At 40.8% G+C, this 18107-nt stretch overlaps 1 protein-coding gene across 1 annotated transcript in view; it reads left to right on the top strand.

Moving 5' to 3' along the window:
* LOC126188169 (sodium- and chloride-dependent glycine transporter 1-like) overlaps positions 1-10275 on the top strand; it is a 248947-nt gene extending 238672 nt beyond the window's left edge. The window contains exons 11-13 of the mRNA XM_049929727.1: positions 6893-7048; positions 10075-10170; positions 10213-10275. Coding sequence (XP_049785684.1) covers positions 6893-7048; positions 10075-10170; positions 10213-10275 — 315 coding nt within the window. The remainder of the gene's footprint in view (positions 1-6892; positions 7049-10074; positions 10171-10212) is intronic.
* The last annotated feature ends 7832 nt before the right edge of the window (positions 10276-18107 follow it).

Genomic DNA, 18107 nt, shown 5'->3' with positions numbered 1-18107 from the left:
ACGCACAACAGTGAACATTGTCAGAAGGGAGCACATGTTCTGCGGTCCGTGCCGTCACAGTTCTTCTGCGGTACTGGTAACATATGTCAAAGTTGACGCAGCAACTGGAAACGTACTCCAAAAAACGCGAGGCAGTACGATACTTGTGGTCAAACATCTGAATTGCACACAGATTGTTGGTGAAATTATGACGATGTATGGAGCAAACGTAACGTCGCGTCCAGCCACAATAACATAATGCTAACAATTTTCCCAAGGCCGCACAGACATGGATGACTGTGATCAGAAAGTCCGGATCTTACTCCACGCAGTTTGCATCTTCCTGGCAAGTTGAAAAACATGTGGGTAGAAAATATTTTCCAACAATGAGTACGTTTACACAGCGACTCTCGAATTTCTCCGCGACCAAGGAGCGGTTTTCTGTCGCAGAGGAATTGAGCGATTGGTAGAACGTCCCCACCGTTCTTTATAGATACTTGGCGACATTACAGAAAAATAGCTGTGTATGGGTCCCCATTAGGAAACTTCAGCTATTTCTGTAAAACTTTGATTCTATGTTGTGTTATCTATAAGACACAGGGGAAGAAAATTATTGTTAGTGGGAATTTTCAATGTAGGCAATCGAGAGCACGAGAGGACTATAGTTCTATCAAACTCAATGAAAAATTTGCTAACAAAAAGTCAGAAGTATAAAATACTTTTAGTAATCATTTTTTAGTGTTGTAGAGGAAATAGGACCCAGCTGTTCATTAGAAAATTCAGGATTGAACGTGGAAGAGACAACACCTTCTCAATTTCATAAAACTGGAATTCACCCCACTTCTCCCTTTGAAATTAGGAAAATAATAAAATCACTGAAAAGTAAATCTTGCATGGAACTGATGACATTTCCAACAGAGTACTGAAAACTTGTTCCCAATAGGTAAGCAGATTTCAGCCACATATGTAGTAACTCACTGAAACAGAGCATTTTTCTGGATATACTGAAATACCATATTATTAAATCATTGCATAGAAAGGGGGATAGGTCTGATGCTAACAACTACCACCTAGTATCACTTCTGAGAGCTTTATACAAATTCTTGAAAATGCAATATATTGAAGGGTACCTTCACATATTTGTAAAAATGAAGTACTAACAGAATATCAGTTTGGTTTTCAGAAATGGTTTTCAACAGAAAATGCAATATATTCTTTCACTGATCAAATATTAAATGCTCTGCATAACTGAACATGATTAACACAGTCAAAAGCCTTTGACAGATCACAAAAAATCTAATAGATTTTGATTTTTTGGGATCTGTCAAAGGCTTTTGACTGTGTGAATCATGAAATTCTTCTAGATAACCTTCAGTATTGCGGCATGAGTGCACGAATGGTTTAATTCATATTTAACTGGAGGAATGCAGAAGGTGGAAATTAACAGTACAGATAATCTGGAAAAAATCAGCACTCATATAACTGAAAAGGTATCAAGAACAGTGTCTTACAGGATTGTCTTGGGTCCCTTATTGTTCTTAATAAGTGTTAATGACTTGCCACACTACATTTATGAAGATACAAAGCTATTTTTTTGGTGATGATACAAGTATAGTAATCACACCAAAATAACAAGAATTAGCCAAGGAAATTGTAAATAATCTCTTTCAGAATATAATTAAGTGCTTCTCTGTAAATGGACTTTCATTAAATTTTAAGAAAACACTCTATGTGCAGTTCTGTGCAGTACTTGGCGTAACACCATTGAAAAATATAGACTTTGAACACAAGTCTGCGACTAAAGCAGAGTATCCAAAATTTCTGGATATGCACAGATAAGAAATTGTACTGGAAGAAACACACTGATCATCTGCTGCAATGTTTGAGTTCAGCTCCTTATACTATTAGTGTTACTCTAAATTTTGCTGATAAACATATCAATACATTAGCCTACTATGCCTATTTTCATTCACTGCTTTTGTATGGCATCACATTTTGGTGTATGTAATCATTAAGAGAAGAAGTATTCATTGCACAAAAGTGTGTAACCAGAATAACAGTTGCAGCTCACCCAAGATCACCTTGCAGACATTTATTTAAGCAACTAATGATATTCATAGTACCTTCACAATACATATATTCACTTATGAAATTTGTTATTAATAAACAATCCCGAACAAAAAGTAACAACAGAGAGCGTAGCTACAACACTAGAAGAAAGGATAATCTTTACTATTCTGGGTTAAATTTGACTTCAGCTCAGAAAGTGATGAATTATGTTGCCACAAAAGACTTTGTCATTTACCAAATAGTATTTATAGTCTGATAGATAGCGAACCAGCATATAAAAACAAATTAAAAGAATTTGACGACTCCTACTTAATAGATGAATTTTTAAATATGAAGTAGCAATTGTAAAGAAAAAGGGTTATTTCCTATAAAGACACTTTATTTTAAACTCATACAATTTCACATCATTACCAAATGTATTCACCCAAGAAGCATGTATGGGTGTAGCATTCTTGAACCAACATTTGTGTTAATTTTGTTTGTGAACACTTGGCAGTTTTCGTTGTTTCATCACAAATCGCTTACTACTGAATCAAGTCACCACATTTTGGGATTCCTAGCTCATCCAGAAACCTTTTAAGACTCTGTGTAATATACGACTTCACGTTTGCTATTGATTTTTTTCAAAGAACCTCCTCTCACTGGGTTACTGTCTAACCGTTTGTTACTTATCTAAATGTCTGGTGGACCATGCTACTAAACATTCAGAAATTATTCTATGGAGCAGAAACAACTGTCGAGCAGTTATGATTTCGATTTGTGTTGGAAGTTAATTTTATTATTTATTCAAATTCTTACCTCACTGAGCAGAAGGTCTTTCATGGTCGAATACCTCACTTCCTGTGCCACACTAAGCCGGGTGGCCCGTGTAAATTATTTCTCCTTTTAGCTTGATACGGGGTGAACCATAACACCACCGACGAACGTCTTGAGGATGTAGTATTGAGCAAAACGAAACAAATGTCTACTAAACATGGGCCCTAAAAACATACCCTAAGGGCTCTAAGCACTTATTCATCTTAGATAACGTGAAATACATATGTTCTATTGAAAGACCTCTGCGTTCAATATTTTGGGAGAAGGTATTAAGGACTATACAAGAAAAAATTTACAGTAAACATATGCTCCAATGTGCATAGCTTTTGAACTATGGGCACTTGTTCAGTAGAAGAGATGCGCCTCACAGTAGCTCATAGCGCTCAGGGTATGCATTTGAAGGTCCATGTTCACTAGACATTCCCGTCCTGTTTTAGTCCATACTATCACCTCAGTAAGTTTGTCGCTGGAGTTACGGGTCACACTGTATTTATGAATGTATCTGTTTTTTGGACTCTGATTGTTAACGATCAACTCCACGAAAAAGTAAATGTACACTAAGGCTGTAACAGGTATTAATTTGAAGAGCTGTGTACAAGAGCTACTAGGGTGGACACCACATATTATTATTATTATTATTACAAAATTCTTCCCTCAATCACGAGTTACCTCAGAATATTTTGCTGTAAAACATTATGATAATAGGAACAGTAAGTCAGCTTGTGGAAATTTTCATCTCCAAAATCTGATATTGTCTGTAATTCAAAAATTGGACTTTTATGATCTGTGACATGTGACTCTCAGTTCAAGTTATCAATGTAAAAAACTAGGCGTTCAGAATATTCTGTTACATTTGACGATTTACCCTCATTAATTATTTCAGATATTGTGGTCAGACTAAGTGCGGTACTGAATTGCATATATCGCGTTTTATCTAAACTCAATTTGCAGAGAACCCGTTGTTAATTTTAAACAAAATATTATTTACCTTCATTAGTGTTATGGTTACTCCTTTAGGCTTGATTATAATACTTCCATCAGCAGCAAAGGGATGTGCTTCTGCCCTTTGGATGTACAGCGCCTGAAATGATTTAGTACCCATGGGAGGACGACGCTGATTTTGATCCGATGATGGCGTGTGCCACCTAGGGGACAATAGATGTAGTGACACTGGTTGCAACGTCGTCCTCCAACACACAGCGTAATGGAACAGCTACCAGAGCGTCCGTCATCTGTGTCTGCGCTTTAATGGGGAATACTCACAACCAGAAGGCTCAGTGTGTCATCTCCCCACTATATGTTTCTGCATGAAACTTAGCCAAAATTTACCTCCCCCCCCAATTTATAAAAAATCTACGTATTGTCAAAACTATGTATCCACAAATTGTCACCCAACTTAAACTCGTATGCTGACCTTTGACAACACAGAAACTAATTTCAGTTGAACAGTAACTGGTGTGAATACAACTTGTCTTTATATTAAATGTGCAAATGAAGTACAACAATTATCTGGACCTAACCAAAATTTCCACTTACCTCGCCTCTTGACAACACTGTTCTAGATTTCTCGAAAGCACAACAGCAAATAAAATTTCCAAACAATATTAGAACTGTTGCTTACCACATAGCGCAAGGTGGTAAAGCGTAATGGTAATACATCTTTAAACAGTTGGATGGGAGAGTAACTTTTTCTGTGAAATGATATTCCAAGACAATGATTTTAGAAACAAGAACGTACCCAAAAGACAGAGTGAAAGTTCCTGTGATCCTCACTCATAACATTTGTCAGAACAACAGTATTCATAACAAAGTGAACAATAGTTTAAGAAGGGTACAATGTTAACAAAGAATTTCTATAAAAGCCAAACACTTTAGTCAGTTGATATCTTAATGAATGACTCATAGAAGTGGGGTGTTCTTTCTCTGAGCTAATTAACTAGCTGACAATAACCATTCCGACAAACTAGTTGCGCAGTGCAGCAGTCTTACTTCAGACTTCTTTTCAAAAATAATAACATTTTTCAAAATTTATGTTCTTTTAGCCTTCAGATATATACATCATATTCATCCTTGCTGTCCTTTACGATAAATCTTTCTTCACCCAACATATACAAGCACAAGTCAACAGAGCACTACTGAAAACGTCCATCATCTGCCACACTCGAATTAAGAATGTACCAGACTGCGCAGAGGGAAAGACTGTGCTACTGAAAGACTAAAGATTCTGTAAAAGTAAAGTAACTTGTTTTGTGCGTGACGTGCATGACGGTAACTTAAAAAAATCAAAATGACGTATCCAGCTTACAAGTGTGGTGCAGAGGTGTGAAGCAAGCAGGCAACCATGCCACAGAAATTCTCTCTGCTTACTACAGTCAATCAAGCGGGTTTGAAAGGGGTCAAATTTTGACCTTCCGAGCGGCGGGATGGTCCTTTCGGAGAATTGTCACACGAATTGGACGTGCTGCGTCATCTGGGCAACGATGCTGGCATCAGTGATCACATCTGTAGACGAAATTCTGGACATCCGACCAGCACAGACGCCCTCCAGGATCGTCGTATTGTGAGGGCAGCAGTGGCAGATCGTACGGTTACCAGGGCATAGATCAGAGAATTTGCGAGACCAGTTGTGTCAAGAAGAATTCTGCGAACTGTTATTAACAGTGGGATTACGGGCACGTCTTCAACTCACGCCGCAGTATCGACGTGAACGGTTCGACTAGTGCCGTCAGAGGATCACTTGCAAAGATGGTCTTCAGCGATGATAGCAGATTCTGTCAGCAGACAAGTAATGGTTGTTTGCTCGTACGACGTAGACCTGCTGAGCGCTGTTAGTAGAGTATACTCGTCCAAGAGACACTGTCTTTACCACAGGCCTGGGGTACGATAACCTACAACTCTCGTTTACCTCTGATGTTTCTGGAGGGGACATTAACCAGCACTCGGTACGTGCAGAATGTCGTTAGACCCATTCTTCTGCCGTTGTGGCAACAGAAAGGACATACGTTGTTCCGACAGGATGATACTTGCCCACACACTGCCAAAGAAACTCAACGTGCTCTGGAAGACGTGTGGCAACTTTCTCGGCCAGCAGGATACTCTAACTTGTCTCCAACGGAGCACACGAGAGATATGATGGGACTAGAAGTGAGTCAACCAGCAGCTGTTACAGAAGTACGTGAACAGGTGGAGCAGGTGTGGCATGACTTATCCCAGGACAGTATTCGCCATCCGTACTATCGACAGAATGCCAGAGTCAGCGCCTGCATTGCCGCCCGTGGAGGCTACGTCATGTACTAATACGGGTGTTTCAGCATGGGTCGACAGCTAATACCTGAGGACCGCTTGTGCTCTTGATCGGGTAAATGTAACCATTTCATATAGTCCATAAGCACTGTTGCAGCTATAAATCTTGAGTGTATCGGGAACTTCTAAAAGGGTGTAATGCTCTTTTTTTGGGTATGATGCCACATCATTTGTATCCAACAAGAATAAGAAGGCGATCAGGCCGAATAGGTCCTGAAATACATCTGTACCGATTCGTCTTCATTCTGAAGATGCTGTTTCACTGTACGCACTCCCTGAGTTTATGAATGCAACGGTTACATCTTTTCAGTTGGATAGGACGAAAACCAGTTTCCAGCTCAATATTTGATAATACATTGGAAATAATAATAATGAAGCACGCCTGTCCTTTCATGCCTGCCAGTAAGATCAAGTAGAAGTCACTGCTGAATAATGACGTAACACGAGGTTACAAGGTTCCTCCCCAGTCTAATATCCCTGCAGGTTACCCTCCCCCCCCCCCCCCCCCCCAAAAAAAAGAAGAAAGGCAACATGAATTCAATAGCTGCAACTAGTTACCCGTTGCTTGCGCTGCGTGTTCGCAAAACGTGCACCGTGCAGTCCTCCACGAGCACCTTCTTGTAAAACGTGCGCTGCGTGTGGAGCGAGCGGTGCGGCCGGCAGTCAGCGATCGCCCGCCCTGTAGAACGGGATGAGCTCCACGGCCTGGTCTCTGTGTTTGCAGGCGGTGTTCGGCTTCACGATGTACAACTACGAGGCGCCCTACTACGGCGACTACGTGTTCCCCGACTGGGTGAACGTGATGGGAATCCTGATCGGCACCTCCGCCATCGTGCCGATGCCCGTTTTCGCCGTCTACCGCGTCACACTCAGCAAAGAGGTGGGTTCATCGCCGGCCGTCTGCTGCTGCTCTGCTTTCTGTACTCAACGCTTCTCGACTTCGACGATAGGCTAAATTTATAACTGCTGAACGCTGCCCCGAAACACTCGCAATCGTGTTCGTGTTACAGCATGTTTCAGTGTTTATGAGTTTACGAGTCACCTTCCAGTTACGTAACCACACTTCGTTTTACATAGTTTTTAGTTTGTAACTGTGTCATTGTTTTAGTTACAGGTCGAACAGAAAACTTATCATATATTACCAGTACAAATATTTTCAGGAACAACAGTAATATTCAGTGAAATTAATACGTACCTAATGGCTGAAAATCTTTGGATGAACTCAGAACTACAGAAATGACAATCGGAATCTATGTTATTTCTGATCAGATAGTGTACAGGCAAGTAACGACACCATCACGTCAGAAAGGATCACATTTTTAACTTTAGAATGCGCTATGCAGCTTAACAATGCAACCACGATTCGAAGTCTATCGATTCTGAAAATGACAGCGTCTGTCTCATAATACTTACATTACAGCGTTTTCATAAAGTAGCGAACGTTCGGGGGCCAAAATGAAATTATCAGACAATTGAACTGCTAAGGAGTTGCAAAAAAAAAATTGTTAACCACCTTACATAAGGACATCCTGCTCGAGTGGATTGTAGATGTGGTCGTGAAGTGGAAACCACAGTGGAATCAAGACTGGGCAGACCTCTTGTACTGGCGGGCAGAGATCTTCGAACTATGCGGAGTGTGGTTGTAAGAAATCCCATGAAATCAGTGGAAAGAATCATTTCTGAGTTCCAAAATGCTTTTTTGAAATCCATGGCATAAAACTGTATTAAAAGTCTTTCATTACCGCCTCTTTCAGTGTTGTACCATCACCCAAATTTTTTATGCACATCTCAAACGCTACGATTCTCTTCTGTTGCGTCTTTCCAATCTGTGATTCACTACCACACATTGCAGTGCTTCAAACGTACGCCACTTTTATCAGGTGGATAACTATGTCTTAGTCCCTGACACTGCTTCGGATTTTATTCGAATTTGACGAGCTAGTTAATCGAAAATTTTTGGTTCAAAGACTTCGTAGCATAAGACTGCGTTGTCATAGCAGTAGGCTGTTTACATTTTATAGCCTTTCACTATGTAACGAATCCACACACATTCTAAATATGTGTGCATGTTTCTGTGTGTGTGTGTGTGTGTGTGTGTGTGTGTGTGTGTATGTGTGTTGTCCACATCTCCTCCTAAACCTTAAACCATTGAAGTGATTTTTCAGTCAAACTTTGCACACATATCCTTTAAGGTCAGGGAACAATCGCTGTGGCGGTAAGAGCCACCTATTCTAACATAGGTTAGGAGATATGATGTCATGAGGAATGAGCTGCGTGAAAAACTGCCCGATTCTGAATGACGTTCAGATTTTTTACTTCTTTTCTATTTTGCGCACAGTATCAACATATGCCGCTGAATGTACCTACAAAAATGTGTCATTGTAAGACACATAGATCAGGAGATATGACGTCATAAACACTGAGTTCGTGAACTGCCGAATCATGCTCGAGGTTTAAATTCGTAACTCCTTTACTACCAACTCTCCTCAGACCACCCCGGTGTTACTTATGTTTTAATGTTTGACTTTTTGAAGAACATTATGTCTTATATTTTAATGTAGACTTGAGCAACTCAGCTGTTAAAACACTGTACATCTTTGACGATATGTTCTTCATGTAATTATCTTACCTTCTGATGAAGTCACCCTTAGAGGTAAGGAAACCAGCTCAAGGTATATAGAAAACCTATGCAACCGGTTGGCAGATTTTTACATATTTTTCAAATCTATTCGCAAGATATTTCGCAGACAGTATCCACGTATGCTGCTGAATGTGCCTACAGATATAAACCATTGCACGACAAATAGCCCAAGAGATATGACATCATTAACACTGAGATGCGTAAAAGATTGCCGCGTCATGTATGAAGTTTTAATACATTTATTCTTTACTACTAAGAAGCTCGTACAGTCGAGTCAGATTAAGGAAATTCCTGACACCTGGCAGCGCTATTGACAGTTTTCACCTGAGAAGTGGAAACGGCTGTAGGCGACAACAATAGCCCTCTATAGTGCTGTAAAGAGACGTTGCCATAGAGACGTCTACAAAATCGGGTTGTACTCACGCAAAGCAGCTGCGCCGAGCGTACAGAAACTGTCCGGCATCATGTTTTTTGGTTTGGACACTGCACTTATGCTCTTGTACGTTATGCATATTTCTTTGTACGACTGTTTCATAATTTCAGTGGTGTTTTCAAGAATACATGGAAATTAAACTTTCTCGATACTTAACTACAAACACGGTTCAATTTTTGTTTTTCTTTCGAATGGAAAATGATCAAAATATTCAGCCAATCGCGGGTTTGTCATATAAGGGCCTGTCGGGGTGACCGAGCGGTTCTAGGCGCCACAGTCGAACCGCGCGACCGCTACGGTCGCAGGTTCGAATCCTGCCTCGGGCATGAATGTGTGTGATGCCCTTAGGTTAGTTAGGTTTAAGTAGTTTTAAGTTCTAGGGGACTGATGACCTCAGAAGTTAAGTCCCATAGTGCTCAGAGCCATTTGAACCATTTTTCGGGTTTGTCAGCTTGTAACACATAAAATTTTAGGCCATGGAACCTTGCAAATGCAGATGTTTTTATTTTATTTTTTGTTTTCGTAAGGATGTTACAAGTAGAGTCCTGTGTAGTCCGAAGTAAAAAAAAGGCTGTTTCACGTGTAGCGTTACAGGGCTGCAGGTTTGGCGCTGATGAAAAAAATTTCGCAGCGTGCGCTCTTTCCGCCGCCCCTACGCGCTACGTGGGGAGTTCGTTGCTTCTTGCTTCCTTTCATGAGTCCCCCAGGGCAGCGTTGTTGTACGGAGCAGCCGGTGATGACGACGAAGCGGCGGCGGTAGAGCCCGCGGGTGCTTACCGGGAGAGCCCGTTGGCTGCTGGCCGCGCTTGACATTCTGGTCGCCTGTTCGCAGAGGGGGGCGGCGCTGTTCCGGCCCACTCAGCGCTGGGGCCCCGGGGGCAAGCTGCTGCCCACCCCCAGCTCCACGTCGACGACGCCGCCGCCGGGGGCCGGCGCAGACGCCGCCTCGCCGCCCGACGCCTGCTCGCAGCACTCCGGCTCCGCCTCCAGCTACTCCGCCTACGAGAACTACGCCTTCAACAAGGAGCCCTGAGCGCCACACCTGCTCTTGCCGTAGCCTCACCACAGCCGTCACTCATCCGTTACGCAGAAATTCCACTTCCAGTCTCCGGACACTGACTACTGGACCGTCGACCGAACTTATATCTTTGAGTCTGCGGCAGACAATAATATACCTAGTCACTTGTTACGTCTCGGCAAGTAAGACGAAGGCATTAACTAGACGCTTATCGAGATAATCACGTCAGACTTCGATTATTAAGGCAGTGGACGTGGCCTTAACTGATCTCTCAAGACCAGTTCCTCTCTCACTTAATATATGTACCGTGATATCATGGGGATGCTGAAACGTGAACTTCTCGCCACTAAAAGTATCTTCGAAACTACGAAATTAAAATACTGGACTTATGTATGTTTTCACATCTTATAAATCTTTCCTACAGAGAACCCTGGTATTCGTTACAATTAAATCATGAGAGTTTCGTCCCTCTTTTCAGACAGCCTAACGACGAGGGGGGGCGGGGGGGTATTAACCATGCCAAAGGTAAAGTAATGCCTCACAACGAAAACGTAATTCAGTAAACTACTTGAAACATTTCAGCCTCCCTTACACATATTCTGTACACAAGCGCAGTGACACACGCATACGCACACATAAAGGAGAGAGTAGGAAGAGGGGAAGGGAGAAAGAAAGAAAGAGGGAGCGAGAGAAGGAGGTGTGTGTGTGTGTGTGTGTGTGTGTGTGTGTCTGTGTGTGTGTGTGTGTGTGTGTGTTTGTCGAGAGGAAGCAACTTTCCTGATATCACGAATCAAATCCTAATGAATTACAGAACTCGCAATTTCTGTCAACGTAAATGTCTGTTATGCACGTAAAAATGGGCTCATTTTAATATATCGAATGGCATTATGAGAGTAAACGATAATCAGTGAAACAAAAATTACTTGTCAGGTAAATACGTTTCACAGCCATATACCTATGTAAACTTATTAACCACAGACTTTTGGCATAGGACTTCTGTGCCCTTTAATACATTATAGTCTTACCTACATAATGTCTCCAAAGTTTTTACACATGGTACAAGGTGTTCCACTCAAACCTGCTTGATTTCAAAGACCAAGGGAAAAAAAGCACAGTAGATACCGCAATGAAAAATGCACCACATTGTACAGCATCTCAAAGAATTTATTTATTTATCATCAATACATCTCTACATGTGAACCACTTGCAGCACGAGAAATATCGAGTATATATTCAACTTCTTGTCAAGTTCTTTGTAACATTTCCTCCGTTATTGCTGCAATCGCATTAGTGGTACGATGTCGCAACATAGGAAAATCGTCCACTTTGGTCGCATGCACGCGATCTTCTCGAATCCCCACATGAAGAAATCAAGCGTAGTAATTTCGGGTGAACTTGGTGGCCAGGCAATGAGTCGTCCACGTCCGATCCAACGAGTGGGAAATTTCCTATCCAGGAGCTTGTGAACAGCCATTGACAAATGCGGCGGACCTCCATCTTGTTGAAAAATGATGTTGGGTGGCAAGTATTGTAGCTGAGGGTACACAAACTGCACCAATATGTCCAGATACACTGTCCCATTCACTGTTTGTTCTGCAAAGAAGAACAGTCCCACAATCCTGTCGTGCATTGGCCCACACCTGACGTTTAGTTTAGGGCTATCACAAACATGTTCAATCACAACGTGCGCAGTCCTCAAATCTGAACATTACGCCTATTTACCCTTCCTGATATATGAAAGGTTGCCTCATCTCAGAATAAACATCTTTCCAGGAAGCTCGCATCCATATCAATAGGCTGCAGCATATCCGCAGCAAATTGTTGACGATGTGGTTTGTCGTTCGGCGTCAGATGTTGCAGAATTTGCACGTTGTAAGCAGACATACGAAGACACTGCTGAACTACGCGCTGCAATGTTGATCGAGGAACATCAGGTTGCGTAGATGGTTGAGGAATTGACTTATGTGGGCTTCTGAGAAACATTTGTCTGATATCCTCCACAGTCCCTTCTGAATTTCCGTCACATGCACCGCCAGAATGTTTGAGAACACTTCTTGTTGCCAGAAACTTCCTATACCATTCCTTAGTTGTTTTCACATCAGGTGGGTCACATTTATACACACGACGATAATTCCTTTGCACAGTAATCGGCTATTTTGTTTCTGCAAACCACACTACTGCTTGCGCGCGCTGCTGTGGAGTCGCCATTTTCACTTCATGCGACCAAACTGCACTCTGGCGACGATACTTGGCACTTCTGACGTGGGAATATAAATTCTTTGAGAGGCTCTACAATGTGGTGCATTTTTCATTGTCGTATTTACTGTTGTTTTTCTCTCCTGGGTCCTCGAAATCAGGGATGTTTGAGTGGGATACCCTGTTATGAACACTATTCTGAAACATTCTACCCAACTGCCTTTAAGCTATTTAATGTGTAACTATTCTGTTTTCGACTTCGACGCGTACATTCCTTCTCGGAGGTTCTGTTTACTCCGAGTGTGTAGAAATCTTTGTCAGTTGAATTAAATCTTCAATTAAGTGAAAAAGAGTTTGTTTGCATCTGGTATATTGTGAGTAGTATGTTAGATGTCGTGCAGATCTCGTGTACACAATGAACCCTTCTGTTGTATGACTCCATTTAAATTTCAAGTGAATGAATATGAAATATACAATGTAAATAAATAAAACTATTTATTTTTAAATACAGAATATCTAGTCTATTGTATTTGTACAAATATTTTTCCAAACAATTCTCCACAAACATAGAACTTGAAATTGCTAAATACGTATTGTACAGAATAACAAGACACATCAAGTCACTATAAACGAAGTACATTAGGTACATAAAGGTATATTAATACTTAGTATATTTGTGATCATATATTGGTGCACCTCAGCATACATCCATAGCACTGGAAGATTGAAGGAAGTTTAGAGGATAACCTATTGGAGGCATTAGAGACGAAGCAAAAGTTCAAAATAGGCCAAAATATGGAAGGAAACACAGAGTAACTTATAAATTTTGTGTTGAAATCATATGCACAGCAGACAGTCCTAAACTGTAAGTAATTAACCTTTGGAAATGAATATTTCAGGCGGTACAGGTAATGCAAAGATGGCACGTGTTGGTAAGCTGCTTGTGATTCTGCACCGAGTATGGAAAAGCTATGTTCAAAAACAAAACATGATCGCCTGTTTTTTTTTTTTATTCAGGGTGGATTTCTCTCCAAGGGATGCATAAAGTCAGTAAGTCAGTGGTGTACGGCATCCCAACAGAAATTAGAGCGCGATTGGTTGGTAGGGTACCAGCTGTGTGTCTCATTATAGAACGGGCACAGTGATGCTTAAGAGAGTGCAATGAAACTTTTGGGTCGTTGTAGGGTTTTTATTAGGTCGATTCACTTAGAACTAGGGCAACAAACGTTTGGTCGTCGTTTGAATGGAGATGGCTAACATTTCATCATGAATGCGAGGTTTATTCGCAGTAAATTTAAACTGCACAGTAACATCTCATTTTGTTGGAAAGGGTGAGACTGGAGATATGAACATTAAAAAACTGGCGTATTTTGATTACTATTATGTCATACGGTATCAAATTTTGCGTTGCACAATATTGTTATGTTGTGTGATTCAGTTGACGAATAATGTAATAAGTGTGTTTAAACATGAAAGTCTATACAATCCATTTTCGTGAGTCATTGTTACTTCCGCGTATTATTTATACAATAGCTGCTGATTGGACGAGGCGAGCGCATCCGTCGGTTGCCAGTAGTGACCGAGAAAGAAGAAAACATTCCCCCTGTCACGACTCCTCTTGACGCACAGGCTGTGTCATTCTGTTTCCACTTCTCACATTAAATTGAGCCAAAGCTCCTCCTTTACGTATCAGTACGAACCGCTAAAAGACTATTTGTCGATAACAGCATCGATTATTATACGAAAACTTTTTGAGATCTGTCGGTCAGCTAACTTGAACACTTGATGGTACTTCGCGGAATTACTGATTATAACGGTAATCGATGACGAAATATACGAGAGAAACAGGGGTCAATAAGGGAGCCTGGAGGATTACAAAAAATTGCTGTAACACGGGAGGTCCCGATAAACACTGGAGAGTTGCTCATCCTGCTTAGACCAGTTAGTGATTAAGAGTTTTTTTTAATTTATTAATGGTTTTTCGATATCACCTTACAGCCAGGCACAGATTTAACTGTGTAACAGTCTGAACCCGTTAAAAGGAAACTTGCTCGAGGCGGTCCCGCCAATGCAGAAGGAGCCAATGGGTATTTTTGGAAATTTGTGGTAAGGACATATGGGACCAAACTGCCGAGGTCATCGGTCCCTAAACGTACACACTATTTAATCTAACTTAAACTAACTTACGCTAAGGACGACACACACACACTGTAGTGTAACGACGTAAGTTTTGTATAAATGATTTTCTTTTGACATATGACCATGTGCAGACTTCGTGACCTACGTCAGTTACAACACACTTCAAAATTATTTACATTCTTTTTTAAATTGTCTCTGAATGGTTCTTGAACGCAACTGTAATTAAAACATCATCATTTGAGTCGTATGCGCAGAATTACGTCACTCAGTCCAATTGGTTTGCGTAAACTTTTTTCAATTTAGATGTCGTTTGTTTCTCCTCAGAAGTTATATTAATGCAGGTTATCTGCTTCAATAGATATTAGAGCCACATTGAATAAACTTTCAAGACTCAAACTCGCGATGAACGCTGTCAAAAATTAATAATCTTGTCAAATGAATTACTTAACATAATTCTTCATAAATAAATTCTCGGAACACGTATTTAAACTATTGTAGCATCCACTAGTTCATTATCTTCCTACATATAGATGTGAACCTGAGCCTTGACAAGACAGAACTGATCATTTACAACAATATTAAACTTTCTATGACGTCATTGTTGTACAAAACATTACAAATTCCTATTTTTTCGATTTTTAGAAGCACGACGCAACAACTCGGTTTCAGGATCTTCTGTTGCTCTTTGGCTGTCGACCCGTGACGTATAGTGGCCAGCAATTTTCTCTCTGGTCCCGGCAGCGAAGATGCTGTCTCCGTTCGTTGCGCCGCCCTCTCCGTACATAAAACATAAAAAGTAAATACAAACTTTAGTCAATTCACAACCATTACAAATATTACAAAAATACACCAACAAAACTGAATTAAACTTATATTCACCTGCAAACTGGGCTGACACTGGTGGATGGGTGACGCTTCAATTTCGCGTCCCACTACAACACCCATGCCCGAGGGAGGATTCGAACCTCCGACGGGGAGGAGCCGCTCGGACCGTGGTAAGATGCCTTAGACAGCGCGGCTACCCCGCGCGGCCAGCCAATGAGTACTGTGTTAGCAGAGAAGCAGTGCAAGCAATGTGGGTCTGTCAGAAGGGCTCAGTGCCTTCCAACCTGGGCTAGTCACTGGACGTCACCTGACCAAGCAAATCCATGAACGACATTGTCCTTGTTAGCCTGCCGAAGTCTGTTGGCGATGTGGTTGTCAAGTGGAAACGCAGAGGAACAACAACAGCAAAACCAAGACCAGAAAAACCTCATTCATAGACGGACACGGACCGTCGAGCATTGCGGAACGCGCCGTTATCGGTCCAGTTAGCACAACGACTTTACGTAGAGAGTTAAAAAAAGGCGACTGATGACCTCAGAAGTCAAGTCGCATGGTGCTCAGAGCCATTTGAACCATTTGAACCAGTTAAAAAGAGTAGGGTAGAACGGCCGGGCAGTTCTCATACGTGTGACGTAGCAAAAGGTGGTAGGGCTGTGTTGAGCGTGAGTGATCATAATTTTAAAATGTTTATTTGAAAACATGGCAGAGATTTTATGCCACAACCAGTCTAAAAAAACGTGTAAGAGCAATGTTTTAAAATCAAACAAGTGACTGAGTAAACAAATACGCCCTCTCACTCAATGCAAAATGAATGAGCTTTTACAACTAATCAAAATCTAGAACCAGGTAACAAGGCCCAAAGATACTAACCATAACATCAAAACCAAATACTATAAAATTACACTGAGACAATCCACGGAATGAGAATAGTTTTAAACCATATACCAGATAAAAAAAATGAATTGACTACACACAGGCCAGAGCACCAAATACAATCTTCTTATGACAATGAGAGCGAATAATAAAAGTTTACCCGGAGTAATCACGCCGCAGTTACTGTCAAATAACACAGTTGAGTAGAACAGATGGTAGATGCTGACAAAGTTTCACTATCACAATGTAAATGTATACAGATTATGTAAAAGTGTTTGAAGTGATGTACCGACTGGACATCAGACTGGAAGCAGACGGATGGACACAAACAGAAAAACAGCTGCACACACTGTCACAAGCATCATGCCATAAATAGACATGTAACTTCCGGAAAGCATCTGAAGATGAATCTGAAAAGGTTGGAAAGCCAGTTCATGGAATAATAAATAACTATTCAAAAAAGTGACTGGTTGCAGTTTTATGTATTTATACAGAGTGACAAAAATCGGGAATATAACAAGGCTCATGGAATTACGTTACACTTCAAAATTACAACTAGACAAGAAAATGTTTCAAAATAACTCACTCAAATAGCTTTAGGCTTTGTACTCGAAACAGGAGCTATGGGCAACAACAATAAAAGGACTGCGTGAGATTCATAACTCACCCATTACTAAAGGAACCAGAGCGGTAATTACAACAACACTACATGGAAGGCACCAAAATGTGCTAAGGCTGAGATTTACTTAGATGTACTTACATGACCGGCAAATGCACAATAATATAACCCGGTGCACCACTGATTAAAATGATTACAATATAAGTGCTCAGAATTAGTGTGGTTATCCCTGCCATGCTAAAACTTCTCATATACCACGCTGCGATTCGTACGACGTTGCCCTTTCATTGATTATTCAATCTTTTTTCTCATCTGCGTTGATCCATTGTGCATACGGGACAGCAGCCGGTCAAAAGTTTACGAAGGAAAATCCCCAACGGTTAACGTATTTAGACAACCAGTTTCGAAATCTCAGTAATACCATCTTCAAGCTCTGTATATTAAAAATAATTAGACACGTAGTGTATATCAAGACATACCACAGTTGACTTTACGAAAAATGAAGCGTAATAGTAAAAGTGCAAAACATACAAAATGCAGTCTGCAGCGTTAAGACAATTACCTGTGCACCTATAGCACAAGAAAGCAGAGTATGAACATACTGGTTAACACTGAAACTATTTGGACATCGCAGAGTTAGAAAAGAACATGCCAAACATTATAAGAAACCAAAAATAAAGAATATGCTGTCACGGACACAAACGAATAATGCTAGTCTAGATTTTTTTCTATTCAGCTTTCTATCTTTTTTAATTTTTATATTTTTATTTATTTATTTTTATTTTATGCAATTTTTTAATAAAAAATCGTATACAATTCTTATAGATGAGAAACAAGCTAATTCTTAGGAAAACTCAAGGTCATTCAAAATAAAACGTCGCGATATGACCTATGAAGTAGACAAAAGTGCCGTTTGCTCTGTTTTGTTTTAGGGCGCAAAAACAACTAGGGTCTTACGCGCCCAAGTCAAAACTATAGAACACGAAGACAGAAAGGAGTTGAAAAACGATTACACGTCAATCCCAATCGATGTAAGAGATGACAGCTAAAAACAGGGAAGTGGAGAAAGGGCTGTAAAATGCACCATAGAGAAACGGAAGTGCAGAACTAAAAAAATTATGGCCTTCGCCTTATTGCTATGACGGATAAAAAACAAAACGCTGTCGACAGCCCGCGCGTCGTTCGCTAAAACGGC

Source organism: Schistocerca cancellata, chromosome 1 (assembly GCF_023864275.1).
Source record: "Schistocerca cancellata isolate TAMUIC-IGC-003103 chromosome 1, iqSchCanc2.1, whole genome shotgun sequence".
NCBI lineage: Eukaryota > Metazoa > Arthropoda > Insecta > Orthoptera > Acrididae > Schistocerca > Schistocerca cancellata.
The sequence above is the reverse complement of the archived record's forward strand: the minus strand, read 5'-3'. Positions and strand labels throughout refer to the sequence as shown.